A 12674-nucleotide genomic window follows, 5' to 3' on the forward strand; every position below is an offset into this window, starting at 1 on the left:
AAAAAGGAAAAATGGAAGTGGCAATAGCGGTTTCCATAAAATGGGACTGGTAGTTTGTCCGTTGACTGTTAAGTTGCTTTTTAGGCTTGGTGGATATTAAGGTGTTTTTTAGATATTTTGAAAATATCTTATTATTATTTGTTATTTTATTATTATTTATTTATTTTTATTATTTATTATTATTTAATATTCTATCATTATTTTTTATTATTTTTTTATTATTATTCACCAAATACTTCAAAATATACCTTCACTAATTTTTTTCTCTTTTTTTTTTCTTAAATTTTTATTTTGCCACAAAGATCCACTTTTATGACTTTTTACCTTTGGGTTAATTAACTTAATTAGAAAATCAATTTTTCATCCTTTTATAAAATTATATATATATTTTTTACTATTTGCACATTTATATTGTTTCAGAAAACTTTTTCGGCATGATGCATTGTATTGTTTCAGAAAACATTTATATTGTTTCAGAAATACTTGAATTGTAAAATGATTCCAACCAATTGGGTCAGTCCTATATTCTTTGGCATGATGCATTATTAACGTATCTCCACAAAAACTATTTTTGAGACGATTTGGAGATTACTTTGGACAGATATCATATGGGATGGGATGAAATTTTTTTTTGAAGTTGAATAAAATATTATTAAATATAATTTTTTAGTATTATTTTTATTTTGATATTTAAAAAAGTTAAATTATTTATTATATTTTTATGTAGAAATTTAAAAAAATTGTAATAATGAAATGAGATGAGATAGACTGGTTTGTATATCCAAACCCACCCTAAAATGTTGTAAGATGCTAGAGTTCTAGAGTATTACAAGTTGAAGGGATTGCCATTGAACTCCAATCTTAGTTGTAGGAAGAGCATAATGCATTTGTGAAAAAAATACATACAAAATGTTGCAAACTGTCCTATTTGGATAGTAAAAATATTTCATCTTATCTCATTTTTATTATTATAATTTTTTTAAATTTTCATACAAAATATAATAAATAACTTAACTTTTTTAATTTTTAAAATAATAATAATAATATTAAAAATTAATATTCTAATAATATTTTATTTAACTCTCAACTTTTATTTCAATTCATCTCATTTTAACTCACTATTCAAATCGTAACTAAAAGTAAATCATTACCGTTTACAATTTGCTAGGAGTTGATCATCAAATCATGGATAATGTGGGTTGATAGGGACTTGTACCGACAACAACAATGGTATTATTGGAATAACAAAGAAAGAGCCCGTTGATTGGGCGAGCTGACGCCTCTCTCCCTCCCTTCTATCCTCTTTGGTTTATAAAGTCATGCATGTCAAATTTTTACGTATTTATTCACATTTATGATGGAAAATAGTCGATCTATCGCTTTCCGACCACCTCCAAACTCTACGCATTATGCCATTCGATTTCCGAGCAAACGAATCTAAAAGGAAGTGTCACAAAAAAGTGGCGCGCCATGCATTGCCCATTACTCGAGTCCCAATAGCCACATCATCGCTCTATACAGTTCCTAGCTAGTCTACCATCCACACCCTTCCACAACATACATATGGATCCGTAGAGGACGGACGTTTCACATCACCAACTATTTAGATGATTTACAACAGATAAGAGGATGGTATTGAGCACCCAAAAAAGCTCCGATGTCTAAATTAAAGAATCATGATCTCAATATGAATATATATACAAAAGTCTAATCTTTATTATCTTTATATGTTATTTATAGAGGTGCTAAGAGTATAGATAGGTAGTAGTTATCCTATAACAAGTGAACAAGATAACCACCTAACATGATCTATTGGCGTTATCATATCACACGGTTAAGCCTATGGTCACGTGGGCTCTTGGATAATGAATTCTCCAGCCTTGAGCCCATATGCTGAAACTGTCTTGAGCTTACCTCCAAGGGACCTAAATATCCCTTCAGCACCCTAACCCAACCTCCAAATATTGTATTTTGAATTATTATAATAAAATTATTTGCTTAGAAAGAATATGAGTTTGCTTTTAAGATATTTTTTCACCTAATTTAATCAGTTGGCATGTACGATTTCATGAAGATAATCTCTTTGTAAAAAAAATTTTAAGATCTCGTTATTAAACAAATTTTTACACAACTATTGCATATTAGCTAGTTTTAGCAAATATAAGCAAAGAAATTGGTTGTATGGATTGAATTTTCAGGAAGGTGGAAATTTTTTCTTTGTCAATGCTCAATCATCTATGTAATTATGAAACAGGATGTTATTATATATTCGTCTTAAAATTTATCATATCCAATCAAATAAGTTATTTCATAGTCAATAGCTTAAATAAAAAAATCGCTTATCGTTTGAATTCAGAGATGAACTGAGATAAGTTAAGATAATATGTGAATAGTAATGAAATTTATGAGTTAAAATTTATGAATAGTAGTGAATAGTAATGAGATGTTCTCAACTCACATTTGAATCCAATCAATAGAAATTGAATATGATAAAATTCAGGTCTGATTTGGTTACACAGGTGAGTCGAGATAAGATAAAATAAAAGTTGAACGTTGAATAAAATATTATTATAATATAATGTTTATTTTGAGATTTGAAAAATATTGAATTGTTTATTATATTTTGTGTGTAAGTTTAAGAAAATTATAATAATTATATAATGAAATGAGATGAGATGATTTGATCTGTATAACCAAACTAAGCCTCAAGATTAAATACCACATTTCTCAATTTCAAATAAGGAGAATGAGGTTTGCAGCAATTTATATGGTATTACGCTTCCAAGATGACTTCCCTGAAGTTGAAATGTATGGTTGTTGCGATTGGTACGTAATAGAAAACCAGTTTGGTTCATTTTGTTTGGCTTTCAATGAATTAGAATTTCATTCTTATTTACTTCTATATATTATGATTCGATCTTACTCAAACCTCATTTTAAGATTTTGGTATTAATTTATCCTCCTCCCCATCAAAACCTCGCATGTTTAAACAACAAAATAGATAAAAATGGCATCAATAAACTTGGGAAATGATTTGACAGTTTTAAAATATGCAAGTCATGCTTATTTATTTATTTTAAATAAAGAATTTGAAACAAATATAGAAAAATTTATCTGTAATGGTAGATCCCATTTTTTTCAACTCGAATGTGTATGGTTTGTTAATTCTAAAAGAAAAAGTCTTCTTACAAGCGAGTTCATGTACCAAACTGCACACCGATGCTGACATGTAAAGTATCCCTTTAATGAAACGGTGCGAATTGAAAACGGAAATAATTTTTGTGAAACAAATGACCTTCTTACTCTCTAAAAATTTTTCTTCTTTTATTTTTTTTTCAATAAAAGAAGTTATGTCAATGTCGATACGCGATTTGGTATGTCAAATCATTTGTACCTAGCAAAACTCATTTTAAAATTATACCGGACATTGCTTTTCTTTTTTATCAAGTGAATAATTTATAAAAAAAACTGTAAATAGATCCAAGTTGCACGTGTTCAAAATACAGGAAAGAAAAATCGAAAGTATCAAAGAAAAATCATGAGGATCTGCCTGGAGTACTGGCTATATATGAACAGACATATTTGTTTTGCTTGATTGAAGTTTATCCAATCGTGACTTACAAGGTTGGATAGTTACGTATAACGTCTAGACAAGGACATGAGAATCATCAGCAGCAATAAGAGTGATAATTAATGCTAACTATTAATAAAAAGGTTTGAAAATTAATGTGGGAAATTAATTAATACATACCCATAAAGGGCTAAAAACACACCAACGACCGAAAGATTGAAACCATTCTATTTATGAAATTAGTCAAACATTTTGCCCAATTTTCCAAGGTGGTTCATTTTTCAAATTTTACCTTGAATTTTAAATTTTTTTAAATTTGATATTTAAATTTTCGTTACCACGAGAATATTAGATGTTTCAAAAGATAATGATAGCCAATCAAATCTGTTTTGGGATTACTGCAAAGTAGTCTTCGTTAATCTTCTCGAGAAATGTTTATATAGGATCATCGTAACAATCCAATGACCTGTTGCCCCATAATCAGATGAGTCATGAGAGCCACCAAATTATCACAACTACGACGTACGTGGAAGAATACCATGAGGAGGAAATCTTCTAGCCAAAACTCGTGTGACAGTGAGATCACTTGGCCTATTATATCTGAATATCTGCCAAGTGTACACTCAGCCATGTGTACACTCAACTCAGCCATGTGTACACTCAGCCATGTGTGCACTCGATCGTGCTTTTTGAAGGTTATCTATTACCCTCTCTATTCAGGATCATGATGATGACCAACCATCCAAAATTGAAAATTAAGATATATTACAAATTTCATCATGATATCTTGATTATAGATATATTTTAAATGATTTCATACGTTTGTTATTTTTTTTTTTTTTAAAACAATCCTTTAAAATGTTTTACGCAAATAAATATAATAAAAAAGATAAAATATAGAATAAAGAATACTATTTATGGTATCATATATATGCATCTTATTTTGAAAGTGTAAATTCAACCAAACAAAACCAAAGTACTCTAATTTGAACTTTTGGCTATGTTTAGATATTGAGATGAGTTTAGTTGAAGTGTAAATATTAATATTTATTGGGTTCTATTGAAATGGCCGGTTTAACTATTTTAGATTAAGATGGATTTAATTTTTTTAATAAAAAATTGAAAAAATAGTGAATTTTATTAATAATTAGTTTAAAATAAATTGAAATGAGTTAAGTTTGATTCAACGACTAAACACAATCTTAGATAGAGATAAGGTGAGCATAGTTTGGCTTTTTAGTCACGCTATGGACAAAAAAAGGACGAATCAAATTTGCTAGTCACTCGACTGCATTATTTGATCGTACCTCTCACCATCTAACAGGATAATATATTTTTACCCATTTCAGATAAGAATATTAGGTAAAAGCTCTATGCACACACCTCTCATCCCAGCCATTACCCATTAAAATAAAATCATGTACAGCACAAATTCCTAACTATTTTATATATATATCTTTAAAGCTTTGCCATTTGCGACTTGGGAGTTTCTCCATCAATTAGTTCTCGCTTGTATGTGACCAATATACATGGCCTCTAAAGGTAGCCTTACGGTCTCGACGTCCCCAAAAAGTGGCAAAGGAGATCAAAGCGTGGGCGTGGCATCAAGTTCACCAAAAGGTCAGTGCTTGTGCTCACCGACGACGCACCAAGGGTCGTTCCGTTGCAGGATTCATCGCTCATCGGCTAACTGGATGAAGCGATCAAATTCCATGCCCGCCAATACCTCAGGCACTGCCTTCTCTCCCAAATCAGTGGATTCTACGTAATATATATAAGTTTGTATATATGCAGTATGCTTGAAAATATACCCATATATATATATATATCGTATTCTAGATCTCAACTTTGTAATATGGGACCCTGCTTTGTGCTTTCTTTCCATCTGCAACTCTTGAAAAATCACATATAGCTCATGTTCTGTATCCTTATGTTTGATAAATATGCTCTCTCTCTCTCTCTCTCTCTCTCTCTCTGTGGTGAAAACTTTATGAGATCTGTTGGCATGGGGTTTCTGGATCAAGACTACTGCAGCAGCTAGCACTTAATTTCTGTCAACCGAATGGATAGAGTTACGAGGAAACGGTGGATAACAGCCTGCTGGGCCAGTAGTTCACTTGTTCAAACTAACTAAATCTCTCATGTGAAACCTCAAACATTTCCTTAACCTGAATTTGTGAAACACTTATAAGTTTCTGTCAAACCTCACAAATCATTAAAATTCCTGCAATATTAATCAATAACCAAGACCAATCTGTCCAGAAAACTCTTACTGATCATGATCTGTAGTTCATAGCATTGGGCTTGTCGGATGGTACGTTGTTGTGGATGAGATTTATGATATCTTTTTAAGAAAAGAAAAATTCTGGGCTATGATGATGAAATGGATGATCAGATGGGTTTTGAATGGCCTAAAATTTCAGGAATTGATCAGAATGATAACAATGAATCAATAACAAATAAAACCCACAAAGCTAGAATTTTTTTTCCCTAAAAGAACCAACCACCAAATGCCTGATGTCCCTCGATAATGACATTGAAGGAAAATTGGACCCCCAAACTAATCTGCGTCTTGACTTTTTGGTCTTCACCTGATCACACGCTACAACCTGATCTAATACCTAACTTGCATCATAAACTATTACAATGACATGTTACCCTTTTCTACTATTGTCAAATTATAAACACGTTAAGATTGATCCATATTATCTACTTCAAATGATATTAATGGTCAGATTTGGAAGATAAATGTTGCAATCTGTCACTACTTCTTGATTGTTTGGGTAAATATTAGCTGTAAAATATATATCAGTCACTACAAGAAAACTGCTTATTTACAGTCAATTAATTCTAATGAAATAACTATTTACAGTTAAAATGAATCTATTTTAATTACAAATAGTCTTTTCGTCGCAAACAAATGACCATAAATATCCATTTTTCTTGTAGTGAGTACTACACTTTGTTAAGATCCAATTGATCACGTAGGATTGTGATGTTGCCTATTTTTAATCGTCTTAATTATTATATTTGGAATAACTATACTATTTGTCAATTCATGAAACTTAAAAAAAGTCCAATATGTAAGTTTAATTTGATAGTATATAATTTGAGAATGTAAATTACATTTAAGCCTAACTTATTTCTTCTCTCCTTTATCTAAGTCCTTGGCTGCTGAGCATATATATTATATATATATATATATATATATATATATATATATATATATATATATCTGTTAAATGTCGTTTTCTTCGTTTTGAACTTTTTTGTTTATTATTTTTGGAATATTCAAACTATTTATAAATTCTATTAGTACATAAGATTCTACGATCTATATTATAAATTAAGGGCTCGTTTGGATAGTGAGATGAAATAGTTTTCAATGTGTTGAATAAAATATTGGTAGAATATTATTTTTTAATAATATTATTGTTTTAAGATTTAAAAAAGTTGAATTATTTCTTATATTTTATGTGAGAATTTGAAAAAATTATAATGATGAGATGAGATAAAATGAGATGAAGTGAAATAGGTTTTGTATCCAAACAGGATCACCCCTCATAATTTAACTACATTTTAATCACAAATTAATGAACCATCCAAGAAAGAGACTCATGCGTAGAATCCAATCAAAAGCTTCTAGAACTAGAACCATTTTCTTTCGCAACCAAGGGTACTCTTTATTTAGCGGTAAGATATCTTAGTATTAATAAATTACACTCACCACGTTTGGATACTTAAAATATCTTAGTGTATATATATATAGTTTGAGTTAAAATGTTTCATTGGGTTTTGGAAAAAGAAAAAAAAAATTGAGTAAAAAAATTATAAAGTTAAAATATTCTTTGAATATAACTTTTATTTTGAAATTTGAAAAATTATTATTTTATTATATTTTGTTTGAGAGTTTGAGAAAATTATAAAGATCGTACAACTCTTTCTACAACCTTTATACACCTATGTGTTAAAATGATGGTATTTATGTAATGTGATGTTACCTTTATAAGTTATTTTATAAAAATATCTCTCATTTAAAACTTAGTTATATAAAAATTATAAAATATAGTTGTAAGTGTATCATTTTTCATCCATAAATGAGAATACATGAGAACAATTGTATTACCTAATAGACCCCCAATGTATCAAGAACTGGCAAATAGTATCATCATATCAAATTTAAACGTTAAGATGACCAAAAAAAATAGCGTGATGGTATCGACCTAACAAAAAATAGTGTTAATATATAGAGGATGTAATTTAAATATCGGGGGTAATTGGAAGTGACTTTTTGCTTGGTTACGATAGTTTAATATTGCATAAAATATAAACAAAAATTATATTCATCATCTCCACACTAACATTATACTTTTTTTTTTTCTTTTACAAATATTTAGTAAATAGATGATGAGTAGAAGAAATCAATAAATTTAAAAAGAATAAAAAAATTAAAAAAAAATATAGTGTGTGGTGTGTGAGATGATGAGTAATAAAATTTAAATATAAAACGGTAGATAATTTAAGGATTAAAAGTATTTAATCCCTTTTAATTTTAATTATAATATATTATGGTAGATCAAGAAAGAACAAAAATTCAAACATCGTACTTGACGGTTGAGCGAAATAAATCGATCGAATTCTTGGCAAGATAAAAGAGTAAAAGAAAAGACAAATTTCCTCAAATTCTTAACCTATTTTCTTTTATTGAACGACATGTGTTTTTGTTTGTTCCTTTTTTGAGGTTGGATGATGCGTATAATAGTCAGAAGTGCTACCCACCTCTTACAGGGCGAGCTTACCCCTTCTTTAAATCCTGTCCCGCATGGGGCGGGGAGTAGGGTTTTCACTCATGTCCCCTGCCCTTGGGATGCGAGGGCAGGGTGCGGGGCGGATTTTCAATCTGTCCCGTCTCTATCTACTTAAAAAAAATTATATTTTAATTGGTTTAAAAATTATTTCTAAATATAAAAGTAATTAAAAATACATTTTTATATCCAAATTTAAAATTTAAAATTTCTTAAATATGATTATAATTTAAAAATTATAATTTTTAAATTTGCTAGTATATATTTTGTATAAATTTTAGTGTATTAACTTTTAAACTATATATTTTTTAAATTTATCAATGTATATTTTATAAACAAGTCTAACAAATTGTAATATATATTTATATATACACAATTTATAAAATATAAATATATATTTATGTTTGTAAATAATATATATATATATAAATGTAGGCGAGAGCGGAATAGGAAAAATGAGAGATAAGATTGGGCCCTAGATGTAGGGTGGGGGGCCCGCCCCCACACGGGCGGAGCGGGGTCGCCCGCCCCGCCGTGCAGAGGCGGGGCGAATGGGGGCTCGCCCCGCTGCCCACCCCATTATTGATTGGCTATATTTTACCCCGTCTATCCAATTTGGTCATATGCCCAAACGAGCATGACTTCAAAGAACGACTATGTCGTCTGTTACGCCCCTCTCCCTTCATCCCCCACCCCCCATCACGTCGTCGTCCTCCCTCTCTACGGCCCACCTCCGAGTCGCCGTCGTATTCACCGCTACCTCGCCGTCGCCACCGTTCTCTTCCTCCTCTCCCTAGCCATATTTCTCCTCTACCCCTCCGACCCGACCATCAAACTCGCCCGAGTCCGGCTCAACCATGTCCAAGTCAAATCGTCCCATGGACTCTCCCTCGACCTATCGTTCTCTCTCACCATCAAGGTCTACAACCGGGACTTCTTCTCCCTGGACTACAATTCCCTGGTTGTCTCGGTCGGCTACCGAGGGAGGGAGCTAGGGTTTGTTAGCTCCCAGGGTGGGCGCGTCAGGGCCAGAGCTTCGTCTTACGTGAACGCCACGCTCGATCTCAATGGGTACGAGGTCATTCACGACGCGTTTTACTTTATCGAAGATTTGGCCAGGGGTGTAATTCCTTTTGATACTGATACGGAAGTGAGTGGAGTATTAGGCCTCTTCTTCTTCCAAATTCCTCTCAAGGTAAACCTTACTCGTGATTCAATAATATTATATTTGAAAGCGCTGTACATAATAATGGAAATTATTCCGTTAGAAATGAATAAAAACGTATGGATTTTATTTATTTATTGACATTTGATTGTGATTATTGTATTAAATTTGGTTTCGATTGCATGGAATGTAATTTCTCGGATATGGTTTTGACGTTGGAAGATCTGGAAAATACTCAACTACTTTGCTTTTGGTCATGTGATGGGCTCCGGTTAGGAAAAGTTAGGAATCTAGGATTTGGAGTGGAGGAGAGGCTGTAGCGTTTTTCTGGAGTTCGTGGAGACGGAATGTGCTGATCTTGATTGAAGCAAGTTGCTGGACCAGCAGATAAAGAAGGTTTTTTGGTTTTTTCGAGGGGTTGGTTTGGTGTGCAGATGATAGAAAGATGGGTTGTTGAAGCTATAAAAGAAAGATTGAGATTTTGGGTTTGTAGAAAGTGAAGGGAGTTGAAATTGATCACTGTCATCTGATGAAGACTGCATATTTATTTTCTATGATTAATACGCATATGACACCTTAGAAAGCCTAATGCTACTATTACAAAAATGGGAATGTGATTACTGAGTGTTTTGTTCTCATCATGCTCCTACCCAATTAAGAACTAAGATGACTCTATTCTTTAAAAGAAAAAGTATGAAAGAAAGAAGGAAAACACGGATTTTTTTTTTTTTTTTGGGTGGGTGGGGGAGTCTTGTAGCTATTACATACTTGTTGACTCTGGTCCACCTGAGAGGATTTGAAGTTGGCTGGATTTGAATGGTGTTGAGAGCAAGGGCGAAGGTGTGGTTCAATTTGAAGTGTATGTATGGTAGGGGAGTAGTGGGGCCTTATGTCAAACTCAAATCGGTTGAATTTATTATTGAGTACCTTTGTTTTAATGAGGGATGTGGTTTTCAGTAGCTAAGATTGCAACTGTATCTGCTCATACTGAGATTCGGATTGCTAAAGCATGCTCATGCATGAATATGTGCATTGAATAAGTTTCTAGCTCCACTCTATTATCTTCTCATTTCTCATATAGCATCATTATTTTCCTGTACATCTAACATGAACTGAGCACAAGTTCAAATAAATGAAAAGACAACCGGAAGTAGCAAATTTAGAGATCTTGCATTTGTTCTGATTCTTTGAAAATCTATGTATCCGAACACTTGAATTTCACCATACAAGTATGTGGTTGCAAAAAAAAAACAGTGCTTCCCATTGGTGAAACAAGTGCCATACAAGAAAAATTTTAGTTTTCTTATGGTGACTCCACAAAATTCTGTTCCTTGTCTTGTTTTGCATGTTACACGGTTGATTTTTTTTCAATATATTTTTTAACTGTGTTTCTAACATGTCCATTAGGCAAGGGTATCTTGCGAGGTGTATGTAAATTCAAATAACCAGACAATCGTCCGCCAAGATTGCTACCCTGAGGTGAGCTTTTCCGTGCTTTGCATTAGTTAATCACTATTACAGTTGCACATATAAGGAAACTATTCTATCATATCAAACCTGGTTGTTGGTTTGGGATTGAAAACTTTGGTGCTTGGTTAGCCACATCCTATGAGTCAGAGCCTTTCTGCTGGTTCCTTAAACACATGCTAATTCTATCCGAAAACTCAGTTCTTGGTTTATTAATTTATGCTAAGAGGATAAGTCCAGTTCCTATGCAGCGAGGAAGTGGACTTAATCTGGTTTTGCCCTGTGCACTGAGTGGAGATTAAGCAAGTGACAAGATGGACTATGATGGGTAGTCTTAACTCGTCCTAGTGCAATGCTCTTCCTCGAATTGATTTGGATGATTTTATCTCGTTTTGTTTTACTTTAGTTTTGTTATCCCCTAGGATTAGTCGGGACTTTGTTCCGGACACCTGTTGCTAATAAAAAGTTTTTAGTTCTGTTACAGAGTTCCTGGTTTTCTTGCAAATCAACAATGAAATAAGTGGCAAGTGCTCTGAAGCATTATGGTTTTATTTGCTGATCCATGAACTAGATTTTTATTTTGTTTTTTGGACAGTGATGGGGGTAGATATCAAAATGGCTGAAATTCTCCGTTATGAGTTGGGAGCTGAACATAGGGTTGGTTGATGGAGGTCAAATATTGAAGGGCATTGGGACCAAAGCGGTGTATAAATATTTGGAGTAGACCTGTTTATTCATAATGCATTTATGGTGTAAAAGTCTACAAAGGATTGTTGGAGTGGTTTCTATTGGTATTGCTTTAGGTGTTGATTCTGACATCTAATTTTGCACAGCGATCTCTTATTAAAAATTCTCGCACTATGTTGAGAAACCTTTCACCTTAGGAATTATGTTTCTTCTCTTTCTTTTGTTGGACATATCTGATGATTATTCAGTACTATTTGGGCGGTATCTCACAAAATTCTTACTGGGGCTGCACCATCACAAAATTATAGGCATTCGTGAGATGTTTCATGCCTATGCTAGACTTAATTGTCATGTTATGTGATGAAAATTAGAAAATGTAATATATTACATGAATTTTATCCCACTCTGACGGTACTGTATTTATTAATATTTGAATTGTATTTTAAGTCAAGAAACAAGAGTTGATCTAAGAAATAATATTGATAATTCTTTGAATACAATGTGTTAATTGCATGCAATCTTTTAGTTATGCTTGACTTCATATCCCATTCGGGTTTCTCATATGGTGCCTGGCAAAATTAAGATCCTTTTATGAGATGTTACATCCATGTTGATTTTTTGGTTTCACAAGATCTCTTTTCTCCGAAGTCACGATTATAATTGCGGCAGAAATTTCCTTTCTAGTAGTCAGATGAAATCTACGAAAAACAGAACAGAAATAAGTACTGGTTCTTAACTTTGTATTTGTAAGCGTGGAACTCGTGAGCCTTTTGGACTCTTTTCACTCAAATGTTATGTGCTAACACCCACAAAGGCTCTTCTCCCTCTAATGTTATGTACTAAATACTAATCGAGGTTATAATTAGATTTCCTTCATATTATTTTAAATTGCAAAATATTCTTGGTTCTTTTAAGTAATTTGATATTGGAAAATGATTTGTACACTCTTAGGGTATGCAAGTCTGTACATTTTACTTAC

The 12674-nt window shown here is 32.3% G+C and overlaps 1 protein-coding gene across 1 annotated transcript; it reads left to right on the top strand.

The window, feature by feature from the left end:
- The first annotated feature begins 8965 nt into the window (after positions 1–8965).
- Positions 8966–11875, top strand: LOC121251594. The gene is made up of 3 exons (XM_041150875.1): positions 8966–9571; positions 10949–11020; positions 11604–11875. Exons 1-3 carry the CDS (start codon positions 9014–9016, stop codon positions 11604–11606), a joined length of 633 nt encoding a protein of 210 aa, XP_041006809.1. The 5' UTR covers positions 8966–9013; the 3' UTR covers positions 11607–11875.
- The last annotated feature ends 799 nt before the right edge of the window (positions 11876–12674 follow it).

Source organism: Juglans microcarpa x Juglans regia, chromosome 2S (genome assembly GCF_004785595.1).
Source record: "Juglans microcarpa x Juglans regia isolate MS1-56 chromosome 2S, Jm3101_v1.0, whole genome shotgun sequence".
Lineage (NCBI taxonomy): Eukaryota > Viridiplantae > Streptophyta > Magnoliopsida > Fagales > Juglandaceae > Juglans > Juglans microcarpa x Juglans regia.